This window comes from Colias eurytheme, chromosome 16 (assembly GCF_061535395.1).
Source record: "Colias eurytheme isolate Ceu_HAF_F1 chromosome 16, ilColEury1 Martin Lab GWU primary, whole genome shotgun sequence".
NCBI lineage: Eukaryota > Metazoa > Arthropoda > Insecta > Lepidoptera > Pieridae > Colias > Colias eurytheme.
The window spans coordinates 3,073,387-3,094,907 of NC_142995.1; the positions used below are offsets into that span (position 1 = coordinate 3,073,387).

Here is a 21,521-nt window from a genome sequence, read left to right on the forward strand (position 1 = left end):
ATCTCATACGATCGTACATTACTCATGCAGTTATCGTATTGCGTCTTACCACAACACCGTTTTATAAGGAAACCACATTGCGTTCCTTTGGCGTTTGACAATAATTCAAACGGCGAAAAACTTCGTAGAAAAATTACCATCACGCTTCGAATAAGTTCTCAATTTTATTGTATCTATCACAAAACCACATTTATACTGCTAGTAGCTAGCAGCTGTCACATTTCACAATATCGTTTCGCGATCAAATCTCTGACTTGGGTGATTACATCAAAATATTATGCGCTTCGAATTTGGTTCACTTTTACAAAGTGGTCATGTTAATGGGAGGCGAGGCGGTAGAGCAGATCCATATGAACGTTCGAGACGTATGTGTAACATACAGTTTGTTTCAAAGTGAAGCTCGATCAAATCTGCCCTAGACCTCGCCGGCCATTCACTTCACGAAAAGTGTTAACAAAATAAATCTAAACATAACTAATGACAAAATCATATGAAAGTCTAAAAATTATATTTAATAGTAACATTAAGCAGTCATTTTCAAGACTTACTATTTAGAATTAGATTCTCTTCGTCTGATGCGATAACAGAATGCAAAGACCGAATGAATTGCATATAAAATGTGTTATCAGTACATATTAAAAACCAGACTTACGATTATTTAAAAATAATTTACAAATTGTTGTGTAATTTAAATATTAAACTACTCAGTGGTTTGGATTCTGTTACGTGACCAGAAATTATGAATAAGATTTGTTGCAAGTTGAAAAATCTACATTCAATACCATGAAGTTATTAGCAAAATATTTACTTGAATTTGCTTGGCAAATCCTTTTTAATAATGTTTATGCAAAATTGTAAATCACTGTCTAAAATACCGAGATTCAGTCGTCAATACAAAAATAATTATCGATCTGACTTCGAGTTTATAATTTTGTAAAACTTTCAATAATATAAAAAAATGCATTTCATGCAACATATTATTTTAAAAATAACATAATACTTTTAATAATGGCACTGAAAAAAAAATTAAGTAATATTCACTTTAATTATTTATGATATGAAATAAAAATTAGTATAAAACTACTGTTTTAGCGGAATTCCCCTAATTGACCGTAAAAGACGCAAACTACTGCATGTTCATTTTAAATATATATTTGTTGTCTTTGCCTTACATAACATGTGGGTAGTTTAAAATTTATATGTAACGCTTTATGTTCCGAATATTTTTTATTTTATACAAACTTACCAATGTATCACAAAATTGCACAGAGCTAATAAATTTACAATATTCATTATTTAACCCATTGAGCCCCGAACGGCCCGATCGGTCCACGACACAATAGATTTTCTATTGTTTCTGTGATTCCGGGGCCTGAGTTATTAAATTATTGAATACCAGTTTTAAATTAATAATTAAGAATTAAATTATATAATACTGCCAAATTATTGCTATCAATTCTATAACATCTGTACAATTTTCTTCGTGAAATAAATGCCCGATAGAATCACGACACTATGGGACGCAAAGCAAAGACAACAATACCCAAAAACGTTAATAGAGCGCTAGTCCCTCAGTACTTATTTCACTTCAAACAATAATTTCCACTATATCAAGCCATACTTCATTAAATCTATTGCTAAAAGTCATCACTAAATGACCCAGTACTCCATAGCGAATCTTTGTTTGAAGTTATATGTCGAAACGGCATCACGACTTAATCTAATTTAACCTAAGTACAAAACGTGAAAAATGTTATTCTAACATTAAATTTACCTAAAATTATGCTTGAATATGGGAGACATTGTTTTTTAATGAGCTCAAACTACTCACTGTTAATTTTTTATAATCTAAGAAGCGGTTATACGGTCGTGTGTCTTAACACTGATATATATATAGCTTTGGTATTTAAGATACAGATTCTAAAGGCGAATAAGTTCATAGGACGATTAATAGGATTCCATAGGATATACGTTCTTAGTTCTGTGGTGCTGACAAGGCAAACCAGTGACTAAACATCGATACTATTACGTTAACGTACATTATATTAAGAATTAAATACTATTTTGGAAGCGGTACTTCAACGATTAGCCTACAGCACGCAATTTAACTAGATAATGATAGTTCTGGAACCGACCGGCCCTAATCTAACCTACATTTAAATAGTGAACACATACAGACTGAACACATGTTAAATCGAATACATTCGATATACTTAGAAGATTATAAAATATACTTTATGTTAATTTATTACAATAATCAATTTTGAACGATGAATTTTGCTAAAATATTTTAACTAGCCGAATATTCGCGTTGAATAATTGCTACGTATTATCACACGAAGACAGGCAAGATTGGGATGTGCTTGTTATTTTGGCAAATAGTTAATTTGCGTTCAAATTAAAATCTGTGTCTAAATGAAATATACATACATAATTTCATAAACTCATTCAGTTAGTGGCTAATGGAATTCTGCAGTGAAATACAAAAAGCAAATAATGGATAAAAAGCACGGAAGGGCTTTACAATATACGCATCCTCTGCCTGCCCTCCTGAAATAAGTGATCGATAGAATTAATTCCCCGCAACATATATCTATCCAATTACCTAATTAAACTAGAGTCATCGAGACTCAGTTCGTTTAAATTATAAGAGATTATCATAAAAATAATAAATTAGAAGCTAATTATTTCAGTTTAAATCAGTTCTTAAAATATAAAAATAAAATCAGCCCATAAATCCAGTCGAATTTTTTTTTACCAATTACATAAGATAACAAAATAAATTTCAGAAAATAATAAAAATAAAAAAGAATCACGTAGCAATAAGGTGTGCATAAGAATTTTATAATACCTAAATATTGGTAAAAAATTGCATTACGCGATCGAGCGATGCCTTCCCCGCACACCGCGCCGCGCCACCCCCGCCATCATCTTTAAGACAGTCTTCTAAAGTCAGTCTCAAAGTTTATTGCATTTAATTTCTTAGCTCAGTTGTCTCCACCCCTTCCCTACCGAGTTTTTAAAAGTCTAAACGCAGTCGAGAAAATAGCTAACTATAAACTAAATATAATATAATAAAAATGGGCGAAAATAAATAGCCACACTTCTATAATCCGCAAAGAAAACGTAATATCTATAATACGCAAAATAATTCACAAAAAACCTACATTCTAGCGTCTGAAATAATCAATTAATTAAACAAGTAAAAGAACGCAAAAAGTAACATTTTGGAAAAGAATACTTTTCAAGCTAATTTTAAATTATCTCACATAAAAAACATCTTTTAAATCACATCGTGATCTTTTATCATATAATAATAATCTTGACGATTTGTTTCATTTATTATGCATTGCATAAAGAGTTCGATAAAAAATATAATCGAAGTATGTCCTGTTCATTAGATTTGGTGTTTCATGGATATGATTTAATATATGAAAGCTATAAACTGCCACAAAAAGTGTCGTTACTTCATCGCAAACACCGTTTGGCCCTTAAAGACTAGTCGAATACGGAAACGAAATCAAAATTATATGGTAACAAAAGTATTCAAAGAATTTAAGGAGAATTCGATTTGTGCAAACCTTTGTAAATCATGAACAAATACTAATTCTCCGTACAAGCTATGCTCGATCCGGATTTTCACAAATATAATAAAATTGGCACATTATGAAATCAATCACAACTTAAACAAAACAAAAAATACATTATAATAATATAAGAGACCTACGGTCCACAATGTAATTATACTTTTACGTATCTAGTCAGTCAGTATACCTTAATGTATTGCTTGCCGTGGGAAGAGATGTCGCGGGCGGTGTCGGGCAAAGTCTCGAACAGCACAACGAGGTAGCCCTCGGGGGTGAGGGCCACGTCGCTGGGCCGGTCCTTATCGTCTAAACCGGGGCTCTTGAGATCGACTGCCCACAGAATACGTAACTCAGAAGTAAACACAAGAACGCGGTGATTCTTTGAATCAGCCACTATTATACGTCCGTCGTCGTCCGTCACTATGCCAGAGGGGCGATTTAGTTCTCCGATACCGGAACCTTCACGACCGACACAGTGTAACACCTTCGATAGGGTCGGATCTACCATAAGCAAACGATGGTTTTCAAAATCGGACACTATGATATTACCGGATGTCGTGAAACACACGCCTCTAGGCGTAGTAGGTCCTTTAAGCATCTTGGCAGGATTAGCCCCCTCGAACACAAACTTAGTTATATACGTCCCGTCACTAGTAAATAACTGGATACGATGATTACGCGTGTCTGTTACGACAATATTACCTAAAGTATTTACAGCAACGTCCCAAGGATATTGGAACTGTCCACATTCCTTTCCGAACGATCCAAATTTCAAGATAAAGTTACCGGAAGATGTGAATATCTGCACTCTATGATTGTCTTTGTCAATAACTATAATACGACCGTAAGTATCTGTAGTTATTCCCGCTGGTAGATCAAACTCGCCAGGTCCAGTACCTTTCGAGCCGAACATAGTTCTAAATTCACCGCGATTGTTGAATATCTGGATACGGTTGTTTCTTCTATCAGCTACAATGATATTGCCCTCCCTGTCTACGCAGAGTCCCCATGGTCTAGATACTTGTCCTTCATCCTGACCCTCTCTACCAAAAGAAAACATAGGGACACCTGGAACAGGGCTTCTTGTGGGTTTTACTGAAACTGACATCCAGTAGCCAGGGATCGCTTGCCCGATTCCGCGAGCGGGATTAGAATCCATTGAGATACTAGATGAAATGCTAGTATCGTAGTAATTTGTAGATCTCGTATGACTGGTTGTATAATCCGGTAATGAACGCAGACTGTTCGTTACCGACATGTTATAAGTCAGTGGTGGATAAGTTTGAGCTGTTTGTAGGGACTGCAGTAATGACTGGCGCGATTGAAGCGATGATGACGATGTTAGTGAGTGCAAAGCGTTTGCTGGCGCAGACTGTACATCGCACTGCCTTTTGATTTGATCGACTAAATCATAATTCGGAGGTATGAACATAATACGCTCTTCGGTTATATACATATTTTTAAACATACATGAGAAATAATCAACTTGCGCTCTTCCTTTCTCTTTGGCCATAAATAAGTCAATACCTTCCGAGTCCATGCTTCTTACTAGAGTCTCATTTGTATGAGCCAAACCGGCTAAAATACCACGCAACGTATTCATATGATCGGTCAGCTCATTCATTTTAGCTTGACGCATTTTTTCTACTTTATCTAATAAATATTTCTCACGATCTTCAATAGCTTGAGCGAAACAACGCATAGCTTTTCTTATTTTCATATTAGCTTCAGCTGTTTCCTTTTCATATGCCTTCGACATAGCCACAGCTCGGTCGATTGCCGTTTTAATTGCCTTCGTCCCAGTCTTTGTGTCCTCGATTGCACGAAATACGCCAATGCGACACATATCTAATGCACCCTTTATCGGTGAATAGCAATGATCTTTATGCACCCACAGAGTGCATTCCTGGCAAATAAATATAATGCAAGCTTCACAATAATATCTAACAGGATCACAATGCAATTCACAGTACATAACTTCTTTATCGTTGGTCACAGAATTGGGTCTGGCACCAATTGGAGAAATTTGATGAATGGGTAACAATGTATGTTCACGTAACTGGCAATCCGATGTTACTTTATGGCAACATTCATGGCAAAAAAGATCATTACATTCGAGGCAACGCGTAGTGGGTGTGCGTTCCTCGCAGCGGAAACAGGTGATTGAAACCGAAGATGAAGTTCCGGGTGAGCCGCTGGAGTTTTCCTCCTTGGAATGACTCGTATTATTATTGTTAGAAGTAGACGCATACTCACGACTGGAGCTTCCGATGGGTGTTTGTAAGGTACTGCAAGTCGGTAGAGCCCAGATGTCGTAGGGTATGGTTGAAGAATTAGCATTTGATGGGCCTTGCAAGCTTGACGGTTTGTTCATGTTTTCAAGCAGGCTACATATGATGTTTGACATGGCGAGTGGGTCTTCTTGGTCAGTGGAGTTGTGGGTGGAACCCGACGATGAAGTCGAAGTGGCTGGCAGGCTGGCAGCCAGCGACTGTGTCATATTTGCGAACGACGTCATGGTGTCCCGGCGCCAATCAAGTCATTAGACCTGAAATGAGAATAAAAATACTTTTAGTTAACCTTTAACTAGTGACGCGGAGTCTCACAGGCGTCGCGTGTTTTACAAATTCTCAGAATTGGTCACTTCCCCCCGCCTGCCGCGAGCCCGCTTCTCAGTAGCCTCTATTTTAGTGGTAAAACGATCGGGGAACGAGGCGGACTTGTCGTCGGTTGTAAAACACGTGAGTAAAAACACTTACAAAATCTAAAGGAGTCTGTCAGGCTAAATGTCCCTAGTTCTCATACAAATGTTTTTTAAACCATTTTTTTGTTTTTCAGTGCAAAATGGCGGAAAATCAGAGGAAACGTAAATTGTCTGCCCCAAATTCACTGGCTTATGTGGGTACAATGAAAAAAAATATCACGTTTCACGATTTCACGAAAGAAAAGACCCTGTGCTCGTACGTACCCAAAAAAAATATAGCTGTGATATTTGTGTCTTCAATGCATCAAAACAACGAAGTTGATGCGGATACTAAAAAGCCTGAAATTATTCTTTATTACAATGCAACCAAAGGTGGTGTAGACGAAGCTGATAAAAAGTTCTCCAATTATTCCAGCAGCCGCCGAACGAGAAGGTGGCCAATGGTTTTATTCTACCGCATTATTGATTTGAGCGGCATGAACGCCTATATATTATACAACATGTATCAACCTAAGGTTGCCGATAGAGGTGATTTTTTGAAGTCATTAGCCCGTTCGCTAGTGATACCACATATGCAAAGACATGTCATCAGCAGTCAATTACCAAGGGAGTTACGACTAGTGATAAAGCGAGTTCTGGGGGATGATATGATCGAAGAAGGTGACCAAAGTCATGAGCCAAGTCAGGGTAAACGAAGAGCATGTAACCACCTAAACTACACAGAATGACAATTTACACGTGTGTCGGGTGTTCTAATCCCGTTTGCTTGCAATGTTCTCGCCCCCTGTGCAAAAATTGCCAGTGATTTATATAAAGTTGAGCGGTTGTCAAATTTTTTATATTTTTGTTTTCAGAAGTGCTGCTTTGTTCTTTCGTTTCTTTATTGATTAGATTTTAAGTAAAAAATGTTAAATTTCAAATGTTACTTGTGTTTTGTCAATTAAAAGGCTAAAATGGAGATCTCAAGTCAATTAAGGCTGAATAGTACTAGATAGAGTTAATGACTGTTTTTTCTTTAATTTTATTATAAAAGCTGATTGTATTTAGTTTTGTGTCTTTTATTTCATACCGATGGTTAAATATCAACACAATTTTGATACGTACATATTACATTTTATGCCTAAAATTTACTTTGAAAGTAGTAGTCTGTCAGACGTCATGTCCCGTATAGTGTTATACATTTTTCACGTCACTGGTTAAAGGTTAAGGCTACTATGTATTTAATGTATGTAGAGTATTTAGTATGCATATGGATGATAAACATTTTATGCTTGTCTGTATATGAAAATTATAAACAGCTTGCTATTTAGTAAAATTATAATCAATTGTATACTCTTGTAAATCATTTACACTATTACTTATATGTTTTTAAACTATAAAGTGAAATTAAAAACCTCCTGACTAAACTATATGTACCTACATGTAAACATTTATCACTATTGCAATAATTATAATTACTTGTCGAAATATTATATTTCGAAATAAATAACATTTATTGGTGTAAAATATTTTTGTAACAAAGCACCATTTTAGCTATTTCCAATGTTTTTTTAGAACAAAAAATAAAATGAAAATAAACTCACAAAAAACATAAACAACATTTTCTAATCACTTATCACAAGGCAACACAACGGGCTAAAAACAACTGTTAACAAATTAAAATATTAAATAAATCGCGAACGCCAGAAACGGCGTAGTCTTGCACTGGGGTTGTTTCATATGGTGCAGTTTGCGAAAAAAATCTTATCCCAAAAACATTATGCCCTGCAGCCCTCCCTACCATGCCCTTCGTGATTCTAGGTAGCAATCACCGAGCGAAACAGCACTACAACCCTTGTATGCGTTAGAAAAGGACACTGTATACATTCCAAAATTTTCCATAATTTAGATAAAGAGGTTTGCTATGATTAGGGCTGGCTCTGATTTATCTATTACATATTATTGATTTTCGGTTTATCATTTAGATTGTAGCTATAGGTGTGTGTGTTGTTATTGACCATGTTACGTGTAGTAACTTGTTTTGATAAGCAGAAATACAAACAAAATTTTGTAAATATTTATGTAAGAGCGTCGCGGTCGTACGTCTTAAATTGGTTGCCATATTGTGTTCAAAATGAAAGAAATGAGCAATACTTTCAGTCTACACAATTTCGATAGCCAATGTTATAAAACGTAGAACCATCATCACAGAAAGCGTGCCGACCAGCCCTATCCGAATGACTATTGACTAGCCAATGCCAATGTGAGTAGGAGCGGGAAGGCAGATGCATTGTGAAACGCGTCCGAAAGAGAAAGTGGTATGTATCGAGATTGAGTATTTTGGTAGAGCCGCGGTGGCACGTTGTTCGTGACCTTGGCAGAGGAATACGCGTGAGGCAGGTCCGGGGTACGCCATCTTGACGCGCCCCCGCTAACCGTGCGCGAGGGGTACCGAAAATCGATGTCCTCCCTAGCTGCCCTTATCCAAAGGGCGAAATGGGGACCATCATCGACATTACTACGATATCTTGAAATGCTCAACAAAAACATTGAATCGTAATACTTTACACAGCCAAAAAGTTGCCTATTCGTAACTTTAAAAATTCATTTGTATATTTTAATAAAATAGCGCTAAACAAATTAACGTAAAACATAATAAATTAACAATATTATAAGTATTTAACATAACTATCCATTTATGGAAATTTCGAGTGCATTGAACCCGTCACGTCCGACTTTGGTCATTGGCAATGATATACATATACCTACGTATATGAATTTAAATTATTGTGTATGATATAAATACAGTATACGTCTGTATTTCAATTTCACAAACATACTTGTAAAAATTTACAAGGTGCGTTGTAAAGATTATAAAACGTAATTCAAGCAGGTAGGTATATCAAACAGTCAATAGAAATTACAATTGCCCCTTTTTAACAGGAGAAATAAGCTTTCTTTGGATTAAGTTACATTCATCTAGTAAGCGGCGGTACCTGACCAAAAAAAAAACAATTGTTCAATTACGCAGCGGCATTCATTCGAGCAGGTAGAGTGCGCTTTGTGGGCATTCGGATTTTCGTGAAACGCTCTTTTTTGGTATTGAATGAGACAATGGCTGTTTGTACGTGCACCATACAATAGGTATATTCCGAGGTTTCGAGCAACAAACCGCTGTACGTACAAATCTGAACTCTCAATGGTAAGCGGTGATGTGGTAGCGTACGCTATCACTGTAATTACTGCGCTGACGTTAGACCTTTGAAAAATACAAATTACTGTTGAAGACACGACCTGTGGTTGTGTGGTAACTGATATATAACAAAGAATCCTGCGAGATGAACTTTTTTTTGAGATTAAGTAAGTACATTGGCAAAAAAAATAGAAGAAGAATTTTTTTGCTTTACTTTACCTTTATGATTGTTAAAGTTAATGGTAAACCTACTGTAAAAATAAGTATTTTACGATTGGCAGTAAAAAACACCTAATCTGTTAATTTTCCAAACAAGCCTTATGGTTTGTTGATGTTTTGGTTCTCACTTCCGATAATAGAGTTGACGCGATAAGAAGCTAAGATAAACATATTACATGTAACGAAATAACCACACAATTGTTAGATAGCAATAAATTTTGAAAAAAATATTTAACTAAAACAAAAAACCTGTAAAATTTACAAAAAAAAAATTTTTTTTTTTTCAAATTCCATAAAAATCATAGATAACGAAACCGAATAAGCTATTGAATGAGTCACGCCGTACTAAAAAGTTCCAATGACAATAAAAAATAGATCAAGAATACCTGTTTCAACAATAGCAACGAAGGATCAAGAAGTTAAAATAAAACTGTTATCATGAATGTCATTGTTACTGCACCCGGCAGCGGTCATCGTAAAATCTACAATGCTCATAGACTTGCATGTTATAAAACGACCTGCAGAATACTATTGAAATTATTTTGCAAAATGGCTCAAGCGGATTTCTTTAACGAATGTTTATTGACGATGAAAGCCATCATTATCATTAGTGTTCGTTCAATGGTTGTCTAGACTAGTCAATTTTAGGAATTTCATTTATTGGCTTTTTTCAATCAACCACAATAATGAGTGTGATTGATTAGGTATATCTCAAATGGCAATTGTACTATTCCGTTGAACTTATTATTTGGGAACACATTCAACATAATATCAATGATCATAAAATTAGTCGAACTTTTCTTGGGAAGTTGGAACTTGGAAGTATATGAACGAGTTAGTTAACCATCTTGAGATAAAAATATTATTATTGAAAACTAACAACACAGGTGCATTCCACAATTATCTCAGTACAGTTAATTAAAAACATTGTACATGTTGTACACTGTACTCCTCGTATTAAGAGTCATTACTCCTCAGGCCACTCTAGTTGAGCGGTCATCGTAACTTTCCAACACGGTCGTACAATGGAGAGAACCTGCCGTGGATGCAACAAATGATATCCGAGAATTTTATAAAAAATATACTGTGTTTGCTTTGTATACGGCTCATGTAGAGTTTTATAAATAAAAGACATTGATGTCAAGGAATTTTGATATTACGAAAAGGTACTTTATGCAGGTTTAATTTTTGCAACGCTTATTATTAAGAAATTTAGTTTATTGAAAGAGATAATACGCAGAATTAGTCCCAATTCATTTCTAAGCGAATATTCATTTACGATAAATCAAAGTCAAAAGTCCGTCTCTAACGTTACAGTTATTCGAAGAGCTTTTATAGATAGAAAGTGTCTGGGTTCAATCTATAACAAATTAGATCTGAAGCTATAAAAAGCATTACAGAACATTTGCAAAAAAACAAATTGGATTACAATGAACATAATACCGTTACGATGATCGAACAAACGTACTTATATTTGAAAAAAATTGGAACCGAAGCTTACGGCATGCTTTCAATCGAGGTATAGGTACTGCAAATTGAAAATCAATCTTTTCAACTGACGATACGACGAACTCTTATAACTTCGAAGGTATATATTTTGTATTTCCGTATTGGAATTTCTAATCGAAAACGCTGTGATATATGCATTCAATCATCTAGTCTGAATTTTATTGTTAATGGCCTGTCGCCGGTCCAGGACTGATGGTTTTGCAATACTTCGCGGTGGTCTAACACGATTCAGAAACGCTTTTGCACGGTGATTTTACCACGCAGTAAGTAACCCGATCGTACAATACCGGTGGAACCGGCCACAGAAAAAAAATACAGTAACCAGATCTTCGAAGATAATTAATGTACTAAGAAAGCTACAGGTTTCTTCACATTCAAAACATATTAAGGTTAAAAGAAGACACAGCTGTAAATAAGCTATATTTAGATGGACGTCATTTGTTTAACCTTTATTGAGTGACAAAAAACATTTAAATTTTTCCAAGGTGCAGCAGCTACATATACGTGACTCATTTAAAGTTACAGGTTGTTGGTGGTCTGTGGTAACCAAGGTGTAATATATATCATAATATTAGCTGACGCCTGCATGCTCTAGTTCCAATTAAAATAGACGTGTCGACATAAAATATAATATTAAACTCTTAAATAAGATACCCAATAATCTTATCTCATAATCTTTTCTTTGTTTGCTATTTTTTTATCATACTTTTACAAAATTTTTAATTGTTTGTTGCTCGCCACTCTACACATAAAATAAGTTCAATATTGACGAATTTTAATTGTTTTCTTTTTTGCCATATTTGTTGCTTCTATTCTATTGTTTTATGGGTATGTAATGTGAAAATTATATTCGCCGTTACGTTACAAAAAAACGAGCTTAATTATTATGGGTTTGACGCACTTGGTGCACTTCTCAACTTGTACACCATGCTCAAATGGTGAACTTAGCAACTTGTACACTTCTCAAATGGTACACTTCGCGACTGGTACACGTCTCAAATGGTGCACTTCGCAAATGGTGCACTTTTTAAGATTAGTTGAGATTTGGAAAAATTGTGTAAAAATGAAAGAATTTTTAGTTTTGGATGTTTAATTTTTATAATTATGTCAACACAATAATAATAATTAAACTATACAGAATCACCTTAAACACTATAACATTTTGGGTCATTTTTATTAACCGACTTCAAAAAAAAGGAGGAGGTTATCAATTCGGCCGGTATGTTTTTTTTTTTTTTTTTTATGTATGTACACCGATTACTCCGTGGTTTCTGAACCGATTTACGTGATTCTTTTTTTGTTCGATGCGGGATGGTGTCGAATTGGTCCCATAAAAATTTTATTCGGATAGGCCCAGTAGTTTTTATTTTATGAGCATTTTTGTCTGTATTTGTAAATGTTGCAAGTGCAAGTTTGAAGTCGGTTGTTTTTAACGCAGTTATTGACTTGTTTTTTCAAAAATAAAAATGTGACTCGGATATAATAAAAATAATATAATTATGTCAAAAAAAAGTAGATTTACAGTAAAAGAATATCATAATAAAGATATGATATAATATCATATTATATCAATAACCTTTGTAATATTATTATTTAACTTTTAACTATTACTAATTAAATAAAAGCTTTAAATTAAATCATAACCTGTTTCTTAAAAACAAATTAGTAAAAGTAATAATAAGCAAAACTTTGTAATTGTTACTATTTAATAATTAAGTAAATAGCTATTAATTAAATTACTTGAATAATTGGAGAAACGTGATCTTCTTCATGAAATGTTCCACCGCAATACTTCTGTCTTCTAATTTACGTAATAGTTTTTTATATTTTCGATCAAACATCACATCCTGCTGTTTACTAAATTAAAATAATATAAATACTAAACGGGTAGTAACGTTTAACTAAATTTCTAAGAACCGTAGTCTTGACAGTTTTGTTTTTTATTCTATAATTATTATTTATGATGAATTACTAAGTTTTACTTATTATTACTTTTACTAATTTGTTTTTAAGAAACAGGTTATGATTTAATTTAAAGCTTTTATTTAATTAGTAATAGTTAAAAGTTAAATAATAATATTACAAAGGTTATTGATGTAATATGATATTATATCATATCTTTATTATGATATTTTTTTACTGTAAATCTACTTTTTTTTTGACATAATTATATTATTTTTATTATATCCGAGTCACATTTTTATTTTTGAAAAAAAAACCGGCCAAGTGCGAGTCGGGCTCGCGCACAAAGGGTTCCGTAGCAGCAAATATAATAAATTACAGTTAAATCAACCTATCTCAAAAACTATAAGAGATACTTTGATCAAACCAAAAATCGTTGAAAGAGTTAATTAGCATGCATCACCTCTATTTTTTTTAGAATTTTATACCCCGTAGTTATAAAAATAGAGGGGGGGGGACATACTTTTTACGACTTTGAGAGCTGATATCTCAAAAACCGTTCACTTTAAGAAAAATGTTTTTTAGAAAACTTTATATCATTTTAAAAGACCTTTCCATTGATACCCCACACGGGTATGTACATCGAAAAAAAAAATTTCATCCCTCAGTTACATGTATGGGGGGCCCCACCCCCAATTCTTTTTTTTACTATTTAGTGTCATATTTTTGTAGCGGTTCATACAACACATATTCCCATCAAATTTCATCACTGTAGTACTTATAGTTTCCGAGTAAATCGGCTGTGACAGACGGACAGACGGACAGACGGACAGACGGACATGACGAAACTATAAGGGTTCCGTTTTTGCCATTTTGGCTACGGAACCCTAATAAAAATGACCCAAAATGTTATAGTGTTTAAGGTGATTCTGTATAGTTTAATTATTATTATTGTGTTGACATAATTATAAAAATTAAACATCCAAAACTAAAAATTCTTTCATTTTTACACAATTTTTCCAAATCTTAACTAATCTTAAAAAGTGCACCATTTGCGAAGTGCACCATTTGAGACGTGTACCAGTCGCGAAGTGTACCATTTGAGAAGTGTACAAGTTGCTAAGTTCACCATTTGAGCATGGTGTACAAGTTGAGAAGTGCACCAAGTGCGTCAAACCCATTATTATAATCTATGCACGTAGATAATCGTTTTGGCGATCATTTTTTACCGCAAAAAGGTCATCAGCCTATATCTAACCTCTTTGGAGCTTCTTATCTATTTTCATTTAAACCGGATCATATCTTTAGATATGGGATAACACTCTGGATGTTTTAACATCCAGAGTGTTATCCCATCCCACCGTCGCGTTTCCTTCGAGCCATTTTAAGCTTTACCAATTTCTTTGATGTTTCTTATTCCAATAAAACATCGAAAATAGTTATGTTAGTTATGACATCCTCTAGAAGTTAAGAACGCATCAAATACTATAGATTTTTTAAACTTATCATACGACTAATACAATAAATTAAATTTGATTTTCAATTACATCTAATGCTAAAACCGCTAATCGATAGATTTATTGTCTTGGCAACTCCGAGCCCCTGGGTATTAGTCGCATCCCTGTAATATCTTCGTTGTACTTTGAAAAGGTATTATTCGAGAAGACCTGCTACGGTATAATCTTAGGGGTCCTTCCGGCACATGCGCGGTTATACATTGGGGTCGAAGCCCTATGATTTCACTTGTATTGCGAGCAACTTTTGTAGCATTCTACAACACGAATATAATTAAACTTGTTTGATGGTCTAAGCCTGAGAGAATGATGATTTAGCTTACGCCTATCATAGTTTAGATAAAATTGATGCCGAAAGGTTATTCGTCTATCCAATTAACTAATCTGAGTTCATTAAAACACTTTTTTATGAATCTACGTCATATCTTAAAATTGTTACGCAATATTTTTGTTTTATATTTTTTTATATTACAGAATCGAGCAGTAGAGTCAAAAAATTATCATGGGATACTAGATAATTTATTTGCAATGTAAGATTATGGTTTAACAAGGTACATGTTAATTAAAGCTCCCCACTTTAAACAGTAGAAAGTGATCTTTCACAATGTTGTTAACTAGTCACTAGTCAGGGTTGACATGACTGATAAAATGCAGCCACATTCACATACTAGTGCAGGTTACTACAATGTTTACTAGAAAACTAATATCTAAATAATTAATTAATTAGTAATATTAACATGACATGGGGTGGGAAGCTGAGATCTGCTGTGTTAGTAGTGGAACACGAGTTAGAGTAGAGTCTCAGCCAGTCCGAGTCATCCGCGTCCCCGTCGACCACCCTGGGAACTGCTACAGCCGCGCCGCCGCGCGACCACTACCTTGAGTTGTAGTTGCTAAGGGATACAGGGCACCGGGCGATGTTCTGCGCCTTAAAAACAGAACCATGAACCAAAGGGAGGAAACCCGAAAGAAACCGAGCCAGTCTGCAGGCTCCAAGGTGGCAGCCCCGCCAGCAGTCTAGGACACAGTGGGCTAATCACCTGCTTGTCCGAATAAAACGATTTATGAAACGAATACAGTGCAAAACCGGACCGATCTTTTACCGACGACTTTTGGCATGAAAAAACGGACACGAATTGCTTATTGGAATGTAAGAACTATCTATGACGACAGCAGACTGGCACAGGCTGAGAACGAAATGCTAAGATACAACCTGCAAATACTCGGCCTTAGTGAGGTGCGCAGAAACGGTTTCGGAGAAATGAGAACATCTCAGGGACTGACTCTTCTCTACTCTGGCAAGGAAGACGTAGACGACTCTCGCGAATACGGTGTAGGATTTCTCCTCACTGAGGCGGCAAAAAGAAGCTTGCTAGATTGGAGACCTGTCTCTGAAAGAATCATCACCGCTCGTTTTAACTCTAGAGTTCGGAAGATTACAATAGTTCAATGCTATGCCCCGACCAATGTCGCGGCAGAGGAATATAAAGACGATTTCTATAGCACCCTCCATAAGACCTTAAGAAAAATACGAAAGCAGGACATAGTAATCGTAATGGGTGACCTAAATGCTAAAGTGGGCAGCCACAACTTAAATTGTGAAAAACACATGGGCAAGCACGGTCTTGGTACCCGAAACGACAACGGGGAAAGATTTGTCGAATTCTGCCAAAACCACGACCTTGTCATAGGTGGCACCCTCTTTCCGCATAAAGATGTTCACAAATACTCTTGGGTATCCCCTGACGGAACTACGCGAAACCAGATCGACCATCTCGCGATAAGCCGCACATGGCGCTCCTCTCTCTTAGACGTCCGAAATAGACGTGGTGCTGATATCGACAGCGATCACCTGCTGATGATAGCTGAAGTTAGACTGAAGGTGATAAACGTGAACTCCGTGAAACGATCATCTAATGCTAGCAAGTTGGGACGGAGGTACGATGTGAGCAAATTGAGGGAACCCGAGGTCCGTCGCAAGTTTGCACTAGAACTACGCAACCGCTTTTCTGGACTTACACTTGATGCAAACAATATTGACGAAGCGTGGAACCACATCAAGACGGCATACCAAACAACAAGCTCAGCTGTCTTAGGTCACCGAACAAAAAAGCGCGATGAATGGATTTCTCGCGATACATGGGATCTAATTAAAGCCCGGCGAGAACTGCACCTGAAAATCCTAGCATCATGCGATGACAATGAACGGGCTTCCCTCAGAGACAATTACCGGCAACTTCGGAGAAGTATCTATCGGAGTACCCGAAGCGATAGAAGGAACTGGGCGAACGACATAGCCAAACAAGCACAACTAGCCGCTGATTCTGGTAACCTGAGGGAACTATACTGTGCCACGAAAACACTTTCTGGCAAGCACGGCACGAGAAAAAGAGCACTTCGTGATAAGGACGGTCAACTGATAACAACCTCTGAAGGCCAACTGGCCCGCTGGCGAGAACACTTCAAGGATGTATTCCACAATCCATCAAACGACTGTTATCAAGACCCGCCACGTACAACTATGGCGTCCCAACTCCTGGATATTGACACGGCTAGTCCATCGAAAGAAGAAGTGAAGAAGGCTATTCTCTCCCTAAAGGACAGCAAAGCTCCAGGAATCGATCTCCTTAGCGCGGAAATGTTAAAGGCTGATATTGAAGTCTCTGTACAGGCGCTTACGCCTCTGTTGGAGAGAATTTGGGCTTCCGAAGAACTGCCTGAGGATTGGAATAAGGGTCTTCTGATTACGGTCCCGAAGAAAGGGGACCTCAGTCTATGTAACAATTGGAGGGGTATCACTTTGCTTTCTACACCATCTAAGGTTCTTACCAGGATATTACTTAATAGATTGATCAAAGCTGTAGAACCTATCCTGCGAAGAGAACAGGCTGGATTTCGCCCTAACCGCTCATGTACGGACCAGATCAACACTTTAAGAATCATACTGGAGGAAGCATCAGAATGGCAACGTGATATTTATCTCACATTCGTCGATTTCGAAAAGGCTTTCGACACAGTTAAATGGTCCAGCATCTGGTGCCGACTCAGCGAAATAGGCGTCCCAGATAAAATAATAAACTTGGTGAGAGCTATCTACAAGCGTTACGTATGTAAGGTCACACATGACGGACTTATCTCGGATGACATTGGTGTGAGTGCAGGTGTGAGACAGGGCTGTTTGCTATCTCCCTTGCTTTTCCTGGTGGTACTAGATGGCATAATGCATAAAGTCAACGAAGGTAAGCGACGCGGTATAGAGTGGGGGTTGACCGACCAGTTGGATGACCTAGACTACGCTGATGACCTGTGTCTGCTCAGTCACAAACACGTTGACATGCAGTCCAAGCTCGATGACCTTCAACGTGAAGCTGCTGTTTGTGGACTAAAAATTAACACCCTAAAGACCCAGGAAATGCGCACTGAGGGGAGAAATCCACAACCACTGACTTTAGGCCCACAACAAATAAAGCGTGTCCAGCAGTTTACGTACCTCGGCAGTATAGTGTCTAATTCCGGTGGAACCGAAGAGGACATCACTTCGAGAATCGCCAAAGCAAGGGCAACCTTCGCGCAGCTACGACCCATATGGCAATCGGAGAAGCTAGGGCGTGGAGTGAAATTTAAAATATTTCGCTCCAACGTAAAGAGTGTCCTTTTATATGGGAGTGAAACGTGGAGGGTGACCAAAGACATCACGCATAGACTTCAGGTCTTCGTCAACCGATGCCTCCGCCAAATACTGCGAATCCACTGGCCAGACAGGATTTCCAACGACAATCTATTGGAACGCTGCCACGAAACTCCTATATCCCGTCAAATCTTACGTCGAAAATGGACTTGGATCGGCCACACCCTCAGAAGGAATACCTCACATATACCTAGGCAAGCCCTGGAATGGACTCCGCAAGGAAAAAGGAAGCGTGGCCGTCCCAGGCAATCCTGGCGACGATCGGTGGCGGCGGAGGCTAGGGCGATTGGGTTGACGTGGCAGGAGGTGAAGAGCGTAGCCCAAGACAGAACGCAATGGCGGCGCACTGTGGACGCCCTCTGCCCCACATAGGGGCCACAGGACACTAAGTAATATTAACATGAAGTTGATAAACAGAATCCCCATAAAGCTGAATTGATCTGACAGAGTCATCTTGGGAAATGGCCTTAATTATATTACTACTATAGTTAATACAATTTTCGATACCTATAACAGGATGAAAGGGGCGTAAAATTTGTTTGAAATACTCATATATCGAAATAATTAATTTAAGACAGAGTGAACTGCAAGAACATTTTTTGTTCTTACTTACTAGACATTAAAAAAGGACCTAGTTCATATTAGGATATAATTTTTAGTCTATAGAAAAACTATGGAAGTACATCATACATTGGCAAGAACTATGAAGAGGAAATAACTGTTTATATCACATAATTACAGCCTATATTTATGACCTTGTTTAAATTGTGTTTATATGGGCATAATGATTTGCGTTTTTGTATGAAGTTCTTACCAACAATATAAAAGAAGCTTCTACCTACTTGTCTTGTCTTACTTTACAATACAGACAAGTAAAAAATGTTGTAGACAAAGAATTAGTCACATGAATAAGAGGCAACCTTTTTCACATAATCTTGTTTTTTTACAAATTTAATATACAAGTATTTGCAAGCAATTACGCACAGATTATGGTAATAGTCTGACGAAAAGTTCATTGCAATTGAAATAATTTGTTTAAAATCAATAATGTGCTTTGATTTCATATTTTGAATAAATACAAATAAATAAAATGTAGAAGCTGGCTGGTTAATCTTAATATATCTTCTTATATATAAAAATGAATCGCAAAATGTGTTGGTAAGCGCATAACTCGAGAACGGCTGAACCAATTTCGATAATTCTTTTTTTATTATATTCCTTGAAGTACGAGGATGGTTCTTATGTAGAGAAAACGTAAACATGTACCACGGACGAAGCCGGGGCGGACCGCTAGTAATATATAAAAATGAATCGCAAAATGTGTTGGTAAGCGCATAACTCGAGAACGGCTGAACCGATTTCGATAATTCTTTTTTTATTATATTCCTTGAAGTACGAGGATGGTTCTTATGTAGAGAAAACGTAAGTACCACGGGCGAAGCCGGGGCGGACCGCTAGTATATAATATAAATCTCGTGTCACAATGTTTGTCCTCAATGGACTCCTAAACCACTTAACCGATTATAATAAAATTCGCACACCATGTGTAGTTCGATCCAACTTGAGAGATAGGATAGTTTAAACATGTAGGTACCACGGGCGAAGCCGGGGCGGACCACTAGTTATTATGTAATTATAAAAAGGATGGTGAAAAATATTAAAATATATCACGAAAGACATGACTAAGTATCATCTTTGAGGTTTTCATATTCTTTGTGTCCTCCGTTATAAAACCTCCACAATGCATATTAAGAAAATATTTACTTAATTACCTAACTATACATTATTTATTATATTTTACACACTATTATTAAATCAAGTTGAATGAACCATTGTTGTGAAAACTGTTTATATGCATTTATTGTATTTATTACGGTCAAGGTTTTAAGCATTGTATGCAAAAAATAATTCACATAAATATAATTGACAATGTTAATTGTCTTGCATTTTGTAAACAACATTGTGAGGAGAGTTATTAATAATTTATATGTGAATGTAAAATACATACCTACCTATATCAAATATATTGTATAATATTTACTTGAAACCATGATGTTTATCAATGCAATGTCTTTAAAATATGTTATATTTTAATATTAATATGGGAGGTTCTGAAAACATGTAAAATATATTTTTAGAATGCAATATATAAATACACAAGAACATGTGCATGTGTTTCTACACATGTAACAATGTATTTGTGAAATATCAATGACAATGCAACTTGTGATGACATAAAAGATTTTGCTGAGTTTCATGTTTGTTATTCTTTTTAATCTCATATTAATTTTAATTTAAGTGTAAGTGTAATACATACCTAGTTAATAGAAAAGTATTTTTTTAACTTTAGTTTATACAAAGCTTTTACTAGAAAATTGTAAAATGTAAATTAAATTTTCTGTATCAAATTCCACTTCTTCTCGAAAGTATATTGTGGATAAATGGATATTACCTTGTGGAAAATTTTGCATTTCGTAATTTTTGACGGGAACAAGGTAAAAGTTACTGGGATAACTTTCGAAAATGCTTGTCTAGTGTAAAGCTCTTCTTGAAATAGCTTTGTAACAATTTAATCTTAAGGTATTACAACGTCTTCCTGTTTGTTCTCGACGTCGCTATCTCAACATAATGGATGTGTGGTGCAGTGAATCACAAATTATAATAACTAATTATACACCGCCATATACTCACCAAATCTGTCTCCGATGTGTTAATAACAATAACTGATCTACGATCCTCTGCAAATATTGCGCATTACACTATAACCTTTAGATACGTCCTTTACAATAAAAGTTATTGAATACGAAGTCACAGCAATTATTTACGAAAATATGCCTGACGATGTAGGTAGATTGCACAAAGTAGAAACCTATATTTCTTAGAAAGTCTGAGATTGACTACGTTTTTTTTATTGCACTAGTTACAAATACTGCTAATCATCGCGATGGAATTATAATATTTCGCAATAATCGTGTATTTATTTATTATCAATAAAACACCACGAAAACAACAGCGGTGAATGAACGATCAATTGATTTAAAAATAAACGTATTGTCTATAGCTTTTCAGCAACAATACAACACAAAATTCGACCTTATTTTTCATAAAATCATTGTTTTTAGTTTAACTGTTCTTAATAAAATTTATGAACTAAAAATCGATTATTTCAAATAATAACGAAATATTTTATATACGCTAAGTATTATTTTAATTAAAAAAATATTTA

General features: G+C 35.9%; 3 protein-coding genes across 3 annotated transcripts; 2 read left to right on the forward strand and 1 right to left on the reverse strand.

The window, feature by feature from the left end:
* Positions 1–1,433: 1,433 nt before the first annotated feature.
* On the reverse strand, positions 1,434–21,382 carry wech (tripartite motif containing 71 protein wech). Its single transcript, XM_090110904.1, has 2 exons — positions 20,987–21,382; positions 1,434–6,135 (listed from the first exon to the last, which is right to left on the reverse strand). Exon 2 carries the CDS (start codon positions 6,103–6,105, stop codon positions 3,766–3,768), a length of 2,340 nt encoding a protein of 779 aa, XP_089967030.1. The 5' UTR covers positions 6,106–6,135; positions 20,987–21,382; the 3' UTR covers positions 1,434–3,765.
* Positions 6,432–7,019, forward strand: LOC149901653 (uncharacterized). Its single transcript, XM_090111151.1, has one exon. The coding sequence runs from the start codon at positions 6,432–6,434 to the stop codon at positions 7,017–7,019; it is 588 nt and encodes a 195-aa protein (XP_089967277.1).
* LOC149901654 (uncharacterized) lies at positions 15,357–18,682 on the forward strand. Its single transcript, XM_090111099.1, has one exon. The coding sequence runs from the start codon at positions 15,725–15,727 to the stop codon at positions 18,665–18,667; it is 2,943 nt and encodes a 980-aa protein (XP_089967225.1). The 5' UTR covers positions 15,357–15,724; the 3' UTR covers positions 18,668–18,682.
* Positions 21,383–21,521: the final 139 nt, after the last annotated feature.

Bases quoted from the DNA above. Each gene is read 5' to 3' on its own strand.
- LOC149901653 (XM_090111151.1), top strand. From the start codon at position 6,432: ATGGCGGAAAATCAGAGGAAACGTAAATTGTCTGCCCCAAATTCACTG.
- LOC149901654 (XM_090111099.1), top strand. From the start codon at position 15,725: ATGAAAAAACGGACACGAATTGCTTATTGGAATGTAAGAACTATCTAT.
- wech (XM_090110904.1), bottom strand. From the start codon at position 6,105: ATGACGTCGTTCGCAAATATGACACAGTCGCTGGCTGCCAGCCTGCCA.